We start from the raw sequence: 18013 nt of genomic DNA on the forward strand, positions 1-18013 counted from the left end.
TGACAGTTACATTTTAGTCATTTAGCAGACGCTCGAAGCACTTACTGTAACACATATCACAATTATTGCAAGTAAACCATCAGCAGAATCGTTGCGCGTGTGTGCAGGTGCATAATGTGTGTGTACCACAGGAGGTTGGTGGCACCTTAATTGGGGAGAACAGGCTTGTGGTAATGACTGGAGCGGAATCAGTGGAATGGTATCAAATACATCATCATATGGTTCCCAGGTGTTTGATGCCGTTCCCTTCGCTCCGTTCTCCCCTCAGCAGCCTCCTGTGGTGTGTACGTGTGTTTGGTCTGTCGTGCCGCATGTACGATCCGTGTCCTCTACCTTGGAGGAGATGCGGGCGTTCTCCAGCAGCACCCGGGTCCACACGGCAGGGTGGCGGGCCACGAACCTCCAGTCCCTGCAGACCTCCGCGGCCCTCAACAGGGTCTTGGTATCCAGGTAGGTAAAGATGCAGAACAGAGCCGCCCTCATCTTCAGTATCTCCGGGCTGATCACCTCGCTGTTGGACCGGGACGGGCTCTTGTCGTGGCGACACGGCTTGTTGTGGCGGTAGCCCCCCTCGGACCGGCCTGCGGGGTCAGGAAGAGAGAAAGAGAGAAGAGGATAGAGGTTAGGTGAAGAAAGAGAGGTGGAGAGGGGAAAAGAGAGTGGAGGGATAGGGATATTAGTCAGGTAGGTAGAGAAAGAGGGAGGGGGAGAGGGGGTTGAAGACAAAGGATGGGGATGGTGAGAAGGAGGGTAGGTAAAGAAAGAGATAAGTGCAGAAGGCAAGGAGAGAAGAGAGGATGAGGAGAGAGGAAGATGAGGAGGCAGGGAGTTTAGTCAGAGAAAGAAAAAAGAGGAGAAAGAGACGGAGGTTAGTTAGAAACGCAAAAATATATTAGTGGCATTCTACAAAATATCCACAATGTGGTGCAAGCGATCCACTTGAGACTTATTGCATTCACCCTTAAACACAGACCTGAGCATTAAAATATCTGCCATTGAAGACATGTACTGTATTGGCCCATACCACGTGACCAAACCAACTCTAGCACATTTCCATTTCTCCCAGCAGGCATCAATCCATGTGATGAGTCATCGCCCGTGTCATCCCTGTTGGCCTTGGAAAAGAAGAAGCGAAGGAGGCTTTTGAAGCAACAGGCCTCGCGGCAAGAGGCACACCGCCTACGCCAGCTAGCGATCTACCAATGCACGCTAACAGTCATACCGTGTGATACGTTGATATGTGCCATTTCAAACTCAACCCTGGCAAACGCTTTGAGAATCTTATACGGAGGACAACGTCAGAGCATGAAATGTCACTTACATGACAAGTAATATTATGTCATGTTGGTGGTGCCAATTTGAATCCTCATACGAGACATTCTGAGCTGTGTCAAAAATGACAGCTTTATTGCCTGTTTGGGTTTATAGTAGCTCCTTTGCCAAGTAGCTGTAACCAAAAGGACCCACGGGGAATAGGGTAGGCCTTTCTTTTGCCCAAAAATGTGTCCATTTAAGGCAAAATGGGCATGTTTCAATGTTTCTGTCCTAGTTAAGACCACATCCCAAAAGGCCCCCTATTCCCTTTATAGTGCACTACTTTTGACCAGGGCGCATATATGGAATAGGGTGCCATTTGGGAAGTATCCTTACTCTCTCCTATGATGCACCTGGTAGAAAAGCAGGGCACCAAATCGGGAATAGGGATGCCACTTGAGACGCAACCAAGGTGCTCCTAAATAAAATGGAGGTCGCCAGTCAGGAATCGTGGGATCTTGGCTGGAGAAGGCAACTAACGGAGAGAGACGCTTGCTGTGTTTGAACCAGGAGTGTTGGAGGTAAAGAATAGTTTATCCATTGGTTCTCTCATCAACACGGTCAACGTCTGCGGCCCAAACGGCACACCATTCCCTATGTAGTGCACAACTTTTGAAGAGAGCCCTATGGTTCTATCAACATGAGAAAGTTCAGCCATACTGTCGCATAACTGTATAAAACCCTGGGAATGGTACAGTACACAAACACACACACACACACACACCATCCCCTGGAGGTTGTTCATGCGTGATCTATCTGGGTGGTGTGTGTGTGTGAGAGTAGAGCAGTCTGGTGAAAATTCATTCCTCTATGACGGGCGCCCTGGGCTGATTCAGAATCAGTTTGTGGAGCGCTCTGGTCATTAGTCGTCCCTCACTGTTCTCTGGACAGCCTTACCCAGGAACACCTGGGACTAGAACTGCCGTGACCCAGTTTCACACCAGCCACCGTCCTTCTGCCCTTCTCTGACAGACCTGACTACTGTTAGCCTGGGCCGCGGGACAGTGCGTGTGTGAGTGTGAGTGAAGGAGGGGATACTGTCCGTCCGTCTGTCTGTGTGTGTGTGTGCGCTGCAGGTGCCATTGGCAAGATGGCAGGCAGGCTCAGGGTCATACGGTGTGCCAGACGTGACAGCTGTTCCCTTTAGAAATGACTGATTCTTTCTGTAAATCAACAGTACATTACAAGTATCTGCTGAGTAACAATTAAGCAATCAATCAACGGATAAATCAGGATAAAAAAAATGCCTCCTCCCCGGCTAAATAAAGGCCAGTCAACAAAGATTAAGATTAGCAACGTACCGTAGCCTAGCCTTCTACCATACTGTACCTGTGACTAAGCAAGGTAAAGATGCGCAACGTAGCCTAGCCTTCTACCGTACTGTACCTGTGACTAAGCAAGGTAAAGATGAGCAACGTAGCCTAGCCTAGCCTTCTACCGTACTGTACCTGTGACTAAGCAAGGTAAAGATGAGCAATGTAGCCTAGCCTAGCCTTCTACCATACTGTACCTGTGACTAAGCAAGGTAAAGATGAGCAACGTAGCCTAGCCTAGCCTTCTACCATACTGTACCTGTGACTAAGCAAGGTAAAGATGAGCAACGTAGCCTAGCCTAGCCTTCTACCATACTGTACCTGTGACTAAGCAAGGTAAAGATGAGCAACGTAGCCTAGCCTAGCCTTCTACCGTACTGTAGCTGTGACTAAGCAAGGTAAAGATGAGCAACGTAGCCTAGCCTTCCCTCTTACTAAAGATTAGCGGCCTAGCTTAGCCTCCTATCCATTCCTACCTGTGCCTAGGCGGTGCCCAGATTGTCTCGGTGCTCCAGACTGCTGCGTCTCAGCCATGGTGGCCCTCCTCTCCTGCTGCTCCCACATCTCCGCCTCCGACTCGGTAGTCCTGGAGCCCACGTCCGACACGTCACCCTCCTCCCCCTCCGTACTGTTCCGGTAGGGCCGCCGCTGCCAGTTCTGGATGGCCTGCTTGCGGAGCCCCCAGCTCCGGGACACCCCAGCCCTCTCGTAGCACTGTCCGCCCCCTCCCTGTCCGCCCCCTTCCCCCAGACGACACTGGACGTGGTAGTACTGGCCCTCGGGGCACACTTCCATGGGGTGCATCTCCACGCTGTCGCCGCTGTCGTAGCCCCCGCCCGAGCCCTGGGAGCAGGACTTGACCCGGCCCGACGCTCTGGGGGGGGGGGGACGGACGGAAGAGAGGGGATGAGTTATACTCAGAGGTACCACTTCAAAAAAAACTTAATCAAAGCAACTTTTGTGGACACCTTACATAACTAACAGACAGAAACCACTGAAACGTATACAGTATTAGATTTCTCTACACAGGTTCCATCAGATAGGTCATCTGGGTTACTGTAGCCTGGTCCCAGATCTGTTTTGTCAGGTCAGTGATCGGCTGAGATGAGGAGAAGTGGCAGTGGAGCCACCACACGTTGTCACTTCCTGACACCACATGATTCTACAGCCCAAAAAGTGTGTTGCCATGGTTTCCACGGCTCAGTACAGACCAATACTTACTGAGACCTTTGTAAGATTAACGACTTCCAAAACGAAGAATATGAAACGCATCTTAAAACCTTGTAGTAACTGCACAGGGTTGGGTGTGACACTTGTCTAGGGGTGTTTTGAAGGTGTCCCTTCACTTAAACTAAGTTTGTGTAGACATACTTGACTCGTGATGTGGTGTGTCCCTTTAAGTTTGTAGACACATATTTGACTAATGTCTTGGCAGTGATTAAGATTCTGGCCATAGTCCCAGCTGGAACACTGTGCCCCTCAAGGACAGCTCTTTTTACCCAGAATGCATTTCACGAACTTGCTGCCTTCTGGCAGTGGCTACATGTCCCTCCCTGTAGCATTGAGAATATAAAAGGTATTTTGACACTTTCCCCTTTGACTGACACATACACACACACGCCGAAAACATGTGTCCGCGATTGTCAATCAATGCACCTACAGAGACTTTTTTAAATTATATATTTTACCAAAGGTAATTAAGTTTAATCAACTACAACATACTGTAGTGCTTTAAAGTCAGCCTGAAAAACAGGAGGAATTATTCCCTTACCAGTAATATAAACCATGAAAAAAGTAGGGGGAAAACAAATGCAGATTTTATACTAGTGGCCATTTTCATGGATATTCATATTAATACCCAGCTCCTGTGCTCTGGATTATTACTGGGTTAAGTGGAGACCTCAGGCATTTGTACAACAGAAACTTTCAACTGCATGGAAAATTAGAACCCCCACAAAAAAAAGGGTGTCCACTCACGACCGAGTTCCAAACTGCCTCTGGAAGCAACGTCAGCACAGTAACTGTTCGTCAGGAGCTTCGTGAAATGGGTTCCCGTGGCCGAACAGCCATGCACAAGCCTAAGATCAGCAATGCCAAACGTCGGCTGGAGTGGTGTAAAGCTCGCCATCATTGGACTCTGGAGCAGTGGAAACGTGTTCTCTGGAGTGAAGAATCACACTTCACCATCTGGCAGTCGGACGGACGAATCGGAGTTTGGCGGATGCCAGGAGAACGCTACCTGCCCCAATGCATAGTGCCAACTGTAAAGTTTGGTGGAGGAGGAATAATGGTCTGGGGCTGTTTTTCATGGTTCAGGCTAGGCCCCTTAGTTCCAGTGAAGGGAAATCTTAATGCTATAGCATACAATGACATTCTAGACGATTCTGTGCTTTCAACTTTGTGGCAAAAGTTTGGCGAATACCCTTTCCTGTTTCAGCATGACGATGCCCCCGTGCACAAACCGAGGTCCATACAGAAATGGTTTGTCGAGATCGGTGTGGTAGAACTTGACTGGCCTGCACAGAGCCCTGACCTCAACCCCATCGAACACCTTTGGGATGAATTGGAACGCCGACTGAGACCCAGGCTTAATCGCCCAACATCAGTGCCCGACCTCACTAATGCTTTTGTGGCTGAATGGAATCAAGTCCCCCAGCAATGTTCCAACATCTAGCGGAAAGCCTTCCCAAGAAGAGTGGAGGCTGTTATTGCAGCAAAGGGGGGCCCAACTCCATGTTAATTGCCATGATTTTGGAATGAGATGTTCAATGAGCAGGTGTAGACATATTTTTGGTTGTGTAGTGTATGTAGGGGAAGGAGACTTTTTAATAGGTTGGTATATCATTACATATTCTTTGAGATAGATACTGTAGATATATACTGTAGCTAGATACTGTAGATATGAGTGTGGTACATTCCCTTCCCTCAGCATTTCAATATAACCAATTGCTTTAATACATGTATGCCTACGTGTAAAGCACTTTTCGATTTTGAAAAATCTGCTCCACTATATAAAATGTATCATTAACATTATCGTCTACTACTATCCCTTTTTCAGAAATCATTTCTGATATTGACATTTTAGTCAACTGAGGGAGATGTTCTGGAGTTCATAAGCCAAGCTGTAAACACATTCCCTCTTCATCACGCATGGACAAAGACTAACCCTTGGTGCTGACAAGACGCTTTAACTACGCAACAACAACTATCTTAGACTGTATCTCAAAATGTAGAATAACATCAGTGGAGAGCGAAGATACTACTTCAGCATAAAAGTGCTTGAAGCTCTGATGAAATATGAAGTAGACCAATTTAGATCATGAGGAGGGAGGGAGGGAGGGATTGCTTTGGGGAAAAATTGACTACAGTGACTGCTTCTGGAAACAGCAGTTTTTCAAAGGCAGCCAGTGCGCACACATGCGCACACACACACACACACACACACACACACACACACACACACACACACACACACACACACACACACACACACACACACAGAGAGACAGACAGACAGACAGAGAGCGAGCGAGCGAACAAAGATGCTGTTGTACACTGACATGTACACACGCTACATGACTTTGACATCAAACACAGCCGTCCTGCGGTTTAGCTAGCTAATTAGCGACCGTAGCTAACGCATCCTGAATTCAGAGTGAATGTAAAACAGTCTAGGCGATTATATCAGGCTGCTGTACGACTCCTGCAGTGTAATAATTACAAGTTGATATGAAGATAGCAATTTGAGGTGCTCCTGGTAAACCCACACCAGAACTGGATTCAAACAGTACTGTGCTCGATTGAGCTTGCCTGGCACCATGGAACCAATGGAATACTCCCAAATGTGCATGTGTTCACCTCATCTCCACTACGGTAGAACATGCATACATAGACCCTAGTGACACCGCTTAAGAAGCAGAGGAGAGGCCACTTGGCAGTGTGACTTTGGTTGCATCCCAAATGGCACCCTATTCCCTATACAATGCCCTACTTTTGACGAAGGCAGATAGGGCTCTAGTCAAAAGTAGCACACTGTATAGGGAATAAGGTGGTACTTGGTACACAACCTATATTGGAGTGGTGGCTTTAGCAATAAAAGCCACAGGTTGGATCAATATTGTGGAATCAATCAGCAGAGCTGGCTAATTGGGTACAGATCATTATTCAAGTGTATAACAGGGAAGTACAGTTTCCTGACCAGTAATGCACAGTGGGGCTCAGGATGGGCGACAGAGTAGCCATCTCGGTGCAAAATAAAGTCGATGATTTCAGTGCGAATTATCCAGACCACGTCAATAAAGCAACCAAATAAGATATTTTTAAAACCCAAATATGCAAAGTGTCAAATATCTATTTCTCAAACAAGCACCTAAATAGCATCTTCCGTCACTGCATTTGGAACAAATAAATCATACTCATCTCTGGGAGACCGAGGGCATTAATGGAATGTTCTAATCTAGGAAGTGAAATGGTCACTTAATGACTAACTACCATCATGATTCACTGTACTCGGGAAGGCTTGGGAGAAGTGTGTGTGTGTGTGACTTCACGGTTGTCTCGCCAAAAACGAAGGCCGAAGAGGGATGATGTCATCGTCTGAGGTACGAGGAAGTTGTGTGACAGAAGGTCGATAAAATCATGATCATGAGTTACACACATGCGCTCACAGAAGCACGCAGGCGCACGTACACAAACACACAGAGTCACATAACGATGCAGAAAAGGTCTACCTTTAAAAATACACAATGTTCTGTGTGGATATGATACTATGGTGATATGGAGCTTGATCATCACACAAGGGCTCCAGGGCTGCATACCAAAAGGCGCCCTATTCTATTTTTATTTACAAAAGTAGGTGCGCTAATTAGGGAATAGGATGCCATTTGGGATGCAACCCAGTGTGGGTGGGTGGGGATCAGCAGTGAAGGAAAGTGAATGAAATGGGTGTCTCAAAATGCATGAGATTGGGGGGGGGGGGCGAATTTGGACCATTTAGTGAGTCACTCAAATCAAAATACACATGAAGATGCATCACTGCACAAAGATGAGGAGCTCAGTCGGTGACGATCTGAAAACCATACGGGATGAATCATATCCTTGGTTAGAATGACTTCAGTGTCAGTGAGTCGAAACGTTGACATTTAGAATTGAGGAATTAATAGGGCGAAAACCACCTGTAACTTACTATTTCCTCCCAATCTAATGTTTGCTTGTTTATTCATACCCAACATAATCACATAGTTCACTAATCTGAGTAGGGGGTGAACCAAATATGACAAGTTATCCATGAACACACCGAAACAAAATTGCACATCAACAGACAGCTTTTTAAAAAATAAACAGATTCTCCCTCTGTCTTTCTGTATCGCTCCCCCTCGCTCTCTCTGCCCTGTGCCCACAGAGGCAGCCAGGCCTGAGAAAGCAGGACTGACACTTTAAGTCCTTACTGTCAGTGACCGCCGTCGTTTACAAGCATGTGTCAAAGAGCAGTGGCGATGCCCCTCGGCTGGTATTGTGTGTGTGTATGTGTGTGCCATGTTCGCTTGTGTGCGTTTGGTGTGAGTGGGAATGCAGAGTGGCGGGAGGCAAAAGCTAGGACAGAACATTCCCCTACTGTTTCTGCATGGCTGACAGATTCGGTCTCACTTCAGCGCCCGGCAGGAAAACAGGATGTTGTGTTTTGTGAGGCTGTCAAAGGGCCAGGGCACAGTACTGGACAAACACTACCTGACTGGTGCCCTCTGATACCTTCCCACGCTGGGGGAGGGCGTCCAGTTCGGTCTGAGTCATTGTTTCCACAGTCAGATGCACACCGGCTCACTTCAGGCCACGGTCTGGTGCTCAGAATCCATCTACTGGACCACTGGCCCCCAAGCATAGGGCCCCACATCAAGTCACTGTACCTAAGTGCACCAGGGGGGTTGCATTGCATTGCATCTTACCTTTAACAGATGCTCTTATCGAAAGCCACTTACAATGCAGAGAGTGAAGGGTGAAGATGGGATGTGGAAGTCAACCATAGGCACAGATCTAGAAATCAGCTCATCTCCCTCTATTCCAACCTCAACCATGGGAAGGGGACACAACTCTGGGATCCCGAGTGGCGCGGCGGTCTAAGGCATTGCATCTCAGAGCTGGAGGCGTCACTCCAGACCCTGGTTTGATTCTAGGCTGTATCACAACCGGCCGTGATTGCGAGTCCCATAGGGCGGCGCACAATTGGCCCAGCGTTGTTAGGGTTTGGCCGTCATTGTAAATAAGAATTTGTTCTTAACTGACTTACCTAGTTAAATAAAGGTTAAATACATTTTTTTTAACTGGCCTTAGATCAGTGTGTACGGGCAAGTTTATGCTACTTTGTTTGTGTGGCGGAGAGCAGTGCAGTGTGGGATAGCGTGTGGAGGACAGGCTTACCCGGTGCTGGGAGAGGATCGTCGGTCAGACACTTGGTACATGCCCCTAGACGTCCCAGAGATACTGGAGTTCCTCTGAGAGAAAGAAGGAAGGAAGGAAAGAAGAAAAAAGAAAAGAAAGAAGGAAAAAAAGAGAGGAGAGATGGGGCGGAGAGCGACAGGTGTGTCAATACATGAAACTGTTTCCTTGAATTCTGATACTTCTCAAAAAAAAAAAAAAAAACAGGACTTTACACATTGTAGTGAAAATACTCCTCTGTTTGTGTTCTATAATTCAAAGTGAATGTTGAATAGACCTAAATATTCTATTGGTGTGCCCTGCAACTAATGTACTGCTGTGTAATATTCAGAGGATAGTTTGTTTGTCAAGGGTCAACAACACATCCCACTGTTACATGCTGACCAGACCTGCACGTCGTGTGCGTGAGCATTGCAAAATAAATTTAGAAATCCATGTTATTCAATTATTGCACCCACACTGCTCGCGCGCGCCAACGAGCGTCTGCGTTGCCAAGGGCTAAAATAGAAGTCCTTTCTATTTCTGACACAGATCGCGCTGCAAGTCCTGCCTCTCCCATCTCCTCATTGGTTTATAGAAGCAGGTACCCACGTGCCATCTCCTCATTGGTTATACCCATGTGGGTGACTGAAAGACGAAATGTTTTGCCGGTTGTCTTGGTAAAAGTGTAGATGCCAATCACCATATAAGTTCAAAGATGAAAAAGCCTGGAAGGAGGAGAGATGACTAGAAACGATTCGGTTGGCCGTTTTATGTGTGGATTAATTGTCGGAGTAGAGGAGCTTGTACATTTCAGGTAAAATAACAACTCAATGTTTATATCCCAGGACAAATGAGCTAGCAACAGCAAGCTAGCTAAATAGGAGAAATTAGCTAGCAAGTGCAAGCTAACTAGCTAAATTGCCATACATGTTTAATGCTTTTCGACCTGTCCCCAAATTAATGTCATTTGTTCAGAGTTTGTTTTGATATTTTAACCTGCATGTCATGATCGCGTTTGGTGTAGGGGGACAAAGTAAATGTATGCACGATAGCGCACGCGCGCAGCCTGTTTGGGTTCCGTGTTAGTGTTTCTCTTCAATCTACTCTGTTTCAAATAAATACCACACACACACACACACTAAAACTGAAGCACATAAAACAGACTTACTTCAAATGCTGGTGTATAGGTGTGATACCTTTTTAAATACGACCCACAACGACTACTCTCATTCCAAGAGGTGATTGGTTTCAAGCAGCTTCTCATTCAATGGAGGTGGTGATTGGCTAAAACACTCACCTTCCCAAATGAAATAATAAACAACATACTGCGTGAAGTTAATCAAAGAATGAGCATCAACTTCTCTTCTTTAGATAGAAATGTTCTCGTCTCTTTCCCTTCATCTAAACTGATTTGAGAATGTTATATAGGTGAAAACATTGTGATGGAGGTGCATCAATGGAGGACTTTTCTATCCAGCACAACCTTATCTACAAGTGCCTTCAGAGAGTATTCGCACCTAGGGCTGTTGAGGTGACCCTAATACCGGCCACACGAGCGGTCATGAGTCATTACCGCGGTAATCTCCATTTATGCACCCTGGTAGTACCCAACTCGCTAACGACCGTCGGGTCACTAAGGGCCTGGAACTCAGGGCTCTATTGTCCCTCTAACCACTCGGACATCAATGCAAATGAAATCGAAAATCACATCAAACACTTATCGTCAAAAGAGTATCGTGCTTTTCAAACTCACCTCACTGGGACTGATGAGTTTGAGGAAAGAAACGGCGTTGAAAACATGGTCGTTGTGGATGTTGTTTCAAAGCATAACAATGAAATGGACAGCGCTTTCTAAAGGTGATGATTAAACCCACAAGCCCATACTGTATATGAGCCCTGAAAAAAAATACGATTGTGCCGTTAAACTGATTTGAGATATCTTTGTGTAACCAATGTGAAATGGCTAGTTAGTTAGCGGTGGTGCGCGCTAGTAGCATTTCAATCAGTGACGTCACTCGCTCTGAGACCTGAAGTAGGGTTTCCCCCTACCTGAAGTAGGGTTTCCGCGGCTTTTGTGGCGCGATGGGTAACGATGCTTCGTGGGGTGTCAGTTGTTGATGTGTGCAAGGGTCCCTGGTTCGAGCCCAGGTTGGGGCGAAGAGAGGGACGGAACCTACACTGTTACATTTGGCACATAATTGGTCTAGCCTATACTGCAAAATGAAACAAATTCTAGTAAATCGTCCTTTGAGTGTGGACTGTATTATTATGGATCCTGGTACTCCTGCTCCGCTTTCTAATCCATGAGTCTGGGAGAGAACTACAGGCCTTGGCGATGCGGTTGGTTCATTGATTGTGCAGGGCGGTTTACAGAGTTAGCCTACGGTATAGCAGATTTTGAACAGCCTAGTAATAGGGCATTTAAAAAATCATAATTAAATAGGCTGACACATTACCTTTAGTTAAAGAATACCTTACCACCGTGAGTTTCCATCTCCTCTCCCTCAATTCTTTCTCGAGCGTGCAGAGATGGGGGGGCTGTCATCAGTTTATTTAAATATGTGTTGTGGAAACATGTTACCATCGATGTTCCCGAACGGATTTCACTTGGTTTCCCAAATTAAGCACTGGGTAGCTGCAGGAACAGGGTTGGAGAGCCTATGGCATACAGAGTTTGGGCGGAATATCACACGTTCCGCAGCGAGAAGCTGCATGCTCCTCAAACAGTGGTTTATGCATGTCAAATAACCGGAGTAGCCTATTCCGGCACAGGCGGAAAAATGACCTCCATTCGCTATTCGAGTGCATACGGATGACACTTTTACCATGCCCATTTGATAAATGGGCCATTCTAAATTAAACTAATGAGAGAACAGTGTGCACAGCCTGAAGCAAGCATTTTTTGTGACTTCCTTAAAATCATCAATAGCCTATCGTCACACCATGCAGCCCATATAAAGTGAGGGAAAAAAGTATTCGATCCGCTGCTGATTTTGTACGTTTGCCCACTGACAAAGAAATGATCAGTCTATAATTTCAATCGTAGGTTTATTTGAACAGTGAGAGACAGAATAACAACCACAACAAAAATCCAGAAAAACGCATGTCAAAAATGTTATAAATTGATTTGCATTTTAATGAGGGAAAAATAAGTATTTGACCCCTCTGCAAAACATTACTTGGTGGCAAAACCCTTGTTGGCAATCACAGAGGTCAGATGTTTCTTGTAGTTGGCCACCAGGTTTGCACACATCTCAGGAGGGATTTTGTCCCACTCCTCTTTGCAGATCTTCTCCAAGTCATTAAGGTTTCGAGGCTGACGTTTGGCAACTCGACCCTTCAGCTCCCTCCACAGATTTTCTATAGGATTAAGGTCTGGAGACTGGCTAGGCCACTCCAGGACCTTAATGTGCTCCTTCTTGAGCCATTCCTTTGTTGCCTTGGCCGTGTGTTTTGGGTCATTGTCATGCTGGAATACCCATCCACGACCCATTTTCAATGCCCGGGCTGAGGGAAGGAGGTTCTCACCCAAGATTTGACGGTACATGGCCCCGTCCATCGTCCCTTTGATGCGGTGAAGTTGTCATGTCCCCTTGGCAGAAAAACACCCCCAAAGCATAATGTTTCCACCTCCATGTTTGACGGTGGGGATGGTATTCTTGGGGTCATAGGCAGCATTCCTCCTCCTCCTCCAAACACGGCGAGTTGAGTTGATGCCAAGGAGCTCCATTTTGGTCTCATCTGACCACAACACTTTCACCCAGTTGTCCTCTGAATCATTCAGATGTTCATTGGCAAACTTCAGACGGGCATGTATATGTGCTTTCTTGAGCAGGGGGACCTTGCGGGCGCTGCAGGATTTCAGTTCTTCAAGGTCCCAGCTGCCTTTAGATCATTGACAAGATCCTCCCGTGTAGTTCTGGGCTGATTCCTCACCGTTCTCATGATCATTGCAACTCCACGAGGTGAGATCTTGCATGGAGCCCCAGGCCGAGGGAGATTTGCAAATAATCGCACCAACTGTTGTCACCTTCTCACCAAGCTGCTTGGCGATGGTCTTGTAGCCCATTCCAGCCTTGTGTAGGTCTACAATCTTGTCCCTGACATCCTTGGAGAGCTCTTTGGTCTTGGCCATGGTGGAGAGTTTGGAATCTGATTGATTGATTGCTTCTGTGGACAGGTGTCTCTTATACAGGTAACAAACTGAGATTAGGAGCACTCCCATTAAGAGTGTGCTCCTAATCTCAGCTCGTTACCTGTATAAAAGACACCTGGGAGCCAGAAATCTTTCTGATTGAGAGGGGGTCAAATACTTATTTCCCTCATTAAAATGCAAATCAATTTATAACATTTTTGACATGCGTTTTTTCTGATTTTTTGTTGTTGTTATTCTGTCTCTTACTGTTCAAATAAACCTACCATTAAAATTATAGACTGATCATTTCTTTATCAGTGGGAAAACGTACAAAATCAGCAGGGGATCTAACACTTTTTTCCCCTCACTGTATGTTTTGATTCTAAGACATTCTAAGGTTTGGATCATTCACAATTAAAGTTGCCAAATAACTCAATCTAGCATTTAGGACCTGTTTAAAATTAGCACTTTTAATGCTCAACATAGCCACTTCATTTGCGCACTCGCTATGGAATGTGAAAAATATCCTTTCGATCTTATTCAGCGAAGTTCAATTACATTTTTCTTAAATCATATAATATAAAATAATGGCACAGGACTGGCACAGCTAAATGAACAAGCCTACAACATGACACATAGCCAGATAACATACCGTAGAACCCATGTTCTGTTCTTCTGAAATACATTTTTCTTCATATCATAATGTTTCTTTAGACCTGCCTAAAATAAATCATGGATTTATTGTGATGGTGTGTATTCAATTGATTTATTAGACTTTTTTCAATGGAGATGTTACAAAGGCACGCGTCAGCGGCTTGTGTTTATGTTAATTAACGGTAAATTACATTGAGCCCGGCGTACTTTTACATGACAATAACCGTCTGACAAAGGAAACCCCTTAACACTATTGAGATCCATCCCCAATGGAGTATCAACAAGGGGCTGCACCAGCAAGAGGGAACTTGACAATCAATAAATCATAGTGGTACATCCATGTCATGTCCATCATGATCAAATAGTTCTAATTTATATTTTTTACTAGCCCATCCACCGCCACCCCCCTCTGAGGACACATATCCTTTTTTTGTTTTTACAGCTTTTCAGCTATATATATATATATGTAACAGTATAGCTCCCGTCCCTCTCCTTGCCCCAACCTGGGCTTGAACCAGGGACCCTCTGCACACATCAACAACTGACACCCACGAAGCGTCGTTACCCATCGCACCACAAAAGCCGCGGTCCTTGCAGAGCAAGGGGAACAACTACTTAAGGTCGCAGAGCGAGTGACGTCACCCGATTGAAACGCTATTAGCGCGCACCACCGCTAACTAACTAGCCATTTCACATCGGTTACATATACATACATTTTACATACATGGTACTTTATATACCGCAATCACATAAGAATAACACATTACCGAACATAAGCTCTTTAATCCCACCCCTCAGCCACTCTTAGCCCATCCCACCAATCACCATATACCACCCTCGTTTGGTTTCCATCATGATCAAATGTTACCGTCATGTTCGACACGGCAGCAGAATCCCCCTCGCTCAACATTGGCTGTCCACCATTTTGAAAATGGCACTATGCATGTCAACTTCGCAAAACGATACAATACCATAGAGGCCAATTAGTTAGCCAAACAAACGACTGAAATGAGTGGGAGTGGATCAGAGTGACTTTCAAAAAGGCTTTGCTTGATAAAATGTTGAATTCACCATTTCAACAACAAAAGGAAAAACAGTCATTCTGCTATCATGAAAGGTATTGACGAATGAAGAAAAAAAGAGAGAACTTGAAAACGTGGGAGTCCAGTCTATAGCTTCAACACACATACTCACTTCGCACGCACGCACGCACGCACACAGGAGGAAACTACAAAGCTCCTGTATGCGAGTGATGTCTGAGGTTCAGGGATAATTAACTGCGATTGGCTGAGGCTCTAAAAACATGGCAGCTAGTTGGCAGACATTAAGGAAGTGTAATCACAGCTATCTGAAAGAGAGCGACTACGTCCCAAAGGGCACCCTAGTCTCTATATATTGCACTACTTTTGACCACCCTGGTCAGACAGAGTGTGAAAAGGGAGGGAGAGTTGGCAATCCCCATCTTTTACACAAGGAGCCAAAGGTATTCAGGAGGCTTTGGGCGTGGGCCTGCCACGTTTCCCTTTATCTTCCTTCCCTCTGTTTTTTTTCCATGTCTCTTCCCCTCCCTTCATCTACCGTATAGGAACTCACACAGTCTCTCGTCTCTCTACTGTACCTCTCGCCCAATACCACTCCCATTTTCTCACTACCCTCTGTAGATTCTCTCTCTCTGAGAGGAGAGAGAGAGAGAGAGAGAGAGAGAGAGAGAGAGAGAGAGAGAGAGAGGAGAGAGAGAGAGAGAGAGAGAGAGAGAGAGAGAGAGAGAGAGAGAGAGAGAGGAGAGAGAGGAGAGAGAGAGAGAGAGAGAGAGAGAGAGAGAGAGAGAGAGAGAGAGAGAGAGAGAGAGAGAAAGAGAAAATATCCTGTCTGGGTCGAGCACCAGTAGAAACAGACAAGGGAGGAAGCAGGCAAACACCCATCCATCTCACTCACTACCCAAACAGAACCGGAGGGAGGGAGGAATGGCAGAGAGAGGGGCATCCGTGGATGGCCAATGTGCCGGTGCGCCAGCATGCAGTATTTTCTGGTGTCCATAGCATGCCAAATGTCCTATAATATAATAATATCCTAGCCACAGACACAAGAACGCTGAAAACAACGACTCATAAGCACAAGAAGACAAACAAGATGACTACTGTGGATGCAAATCAAGCCTCAAAAGCATCATAACAACATCGCTGCACACCACTGACTGTCTAACAGCCTCTTAAAACACAGGTTAAGTGCAAACCCTGTAAAATGTTGACAACCTAGCCACTTAATAGAGCACTAACGGAGACTAGGTAGCACATCCCAAATGGCGCCCTATTCCCTATATAGAGCACTAGTTTGGACCAGATACATCTGATCTGATCAAAAGTAGTGCACTACATAGAGAACAGGGTGCCAGTTGGGACACAAGCCTAGCTAGGCTACATCAGGCTGGGTAATGAATGAGCTTGATGGGATGCAGGTTGCGCATGGTCAAGGGTGGGGAATCTGGGCGGGGCGGGAAACACACATTCACTTAACTCCGTCAACTGTGGGAGAGGTCAGAGATGGGGGAGATAACAGGGAGGGAGAGTAGAATATGTGGTATCTAGGACGAATCAGAGACAAACTACTGCGCTGTCACCTGACCTGGACGACTAGAACAAGTAGAGCCACTGGTGTCTCCATGGAAACGATAGATGGAAGGAAAATGGATAGAAACTGGCCCCTTCTTTCTCACTAACAAGACTTGGATAAATTACACTTTAGAATTGGAAACGGCAGGGGAGAGCTTAGTAAAATGTATCACAATGTCTACCTTGTTTTGGTCTATAATATGGGAACATATTATCATTACCTCTACTGTAAGTTTTCTGCACGTAATCAATACCAATACAATACCAATACAATATTTTAGGTTTCAGATCATATCTAATGGCATGAGGAAATTCTAAAACGTCCCCACAGAATTTCCTCATGCCTCAAGGGTAACCCTGATATCAAGTGAGTCAGAAACTACTGATTCCTGTAATCAACATACCTGATCATTAGCTGAAACCTATTTAGCATTTCAATTAAAGCTGTGTGCATCTCTATCCCAAAAAACAGTAATGACTAACACCTATTATAGTAATAGTAATGTAGTAATAACTAACACCTAGACAACCAATTATACCTCTGAAGGAAAATGAAGAAATAGAGTTGTGACATAACCAGCGGCCAGACACACACACACACACACACACACACACACACACACACACACACAACTTCTCCATCACTGTCCAATTCCGCTAGTCACAGTCCAGCGCTCTGCCATTCTGTTTAATAAATATTTAACACACTCACTATCGTCCCAGATCAAATTAAAAGCAAAATTGTGGTGAGTCGACACGCATCACAACACGCCCGCCTTGCCTGTTTCTAATATCCCAAGTGATAAGATGCAACCCATTCCCTATATGGTGCACTACTTTTGACAAGGACCCATAGAGCTCTGGTCAAAAGTAGTGCACTATGTAGGGAATAAGTTGCCATTTGGGTCTCAGACAGACATTCACATGCTAGGTTAGATTATCAAACTGCTTGTTTTCATGTCGCTCCATCAATTATTTATTTTCGTCACCGATCATTTAAAAGATACCAATATCACCCCAAAAAATGACCCCATTTATTTGGACTGGAAGTAACATATGCAGTTGTAGAACCAATTATATAACTGACTTATGTAATGTTGACTAATTATGCATGGACTATATTAAAAGGAATGTACAACACAGGAGGGTGGTGGAAACTTAATTGGGGAGGACGGACTCGTGGTAATGGCTTGGGTGGAATGGTATCAAATACTTCCAACATGGTTTCCATGTGTTTGATGCCATTCCATTCGCTCCGTTCCAGCCATTGTTATGTGCTGTCCTCCCCTCAGCAGCCTCCTGTGACGTACAACTACAACTATTCTATTCAGTAAACACACACACACACGCTCGCAGTACATGCACACGCACGTGCGCACACAGTCTATTAATCAGCTTACCTTTCCAATCTTAACCATTATGTTCCCACACACAAATCTGACCTCAGATCAGTATCTAGGGCAACTTCTTCTCCACTCCAGATCACCAGACACAGATCTAGGATCAGCTTACTTTTCCCAACACTTAACCATTAGGCTGCCCTCACACAAATCTGACTTTTGTCTGTCTACTAT

General features: G+C 45.5%; 1 protein-coding gene across 1 annotated transcript in view; it reads right to left on the reverse strand.

Annotated features, from left to right (window-relative positions):
- Positions 1 to 18013, reverse strand: part of LOC115202089 (F-box only protein 41) — a 100159-nt gene that overhangs the window by 14027 nt on the left and 68119 nt on the right. The window contains exons 5-7 of the mRNA XM_029765972.1: positions 9042 to 9115; positions 3104 to 3501; positions 334 to 581 (exon numbers count right to left, since the gene is read on the reverse strand). Of these exons, the coding sequence (XP_029621832.1) occupies positions 334 to 581; positions 3104 to 3501; positions 9042 to 9115 (720 nt within the window). The remainder of the gene's footprint in view (positions 1 to 333; positions 582 to 3103; positions 3502 to 9041; positions 9116 to 18013) is intronic.

The sequence above is a fragment of the Salmo trutta genome, chromosome 11, assembly GCF_901001165.1.
Source record: "Salmo trutta chromosome 11, fSalTru1.1, whole genome shotgun sequence".
Lineage (NCBI taxonomy): Eukaryota > Metazoa > Chordata > Actinopteri > Salmoniformes > Salmonidae > Salmo > Salmo trutta.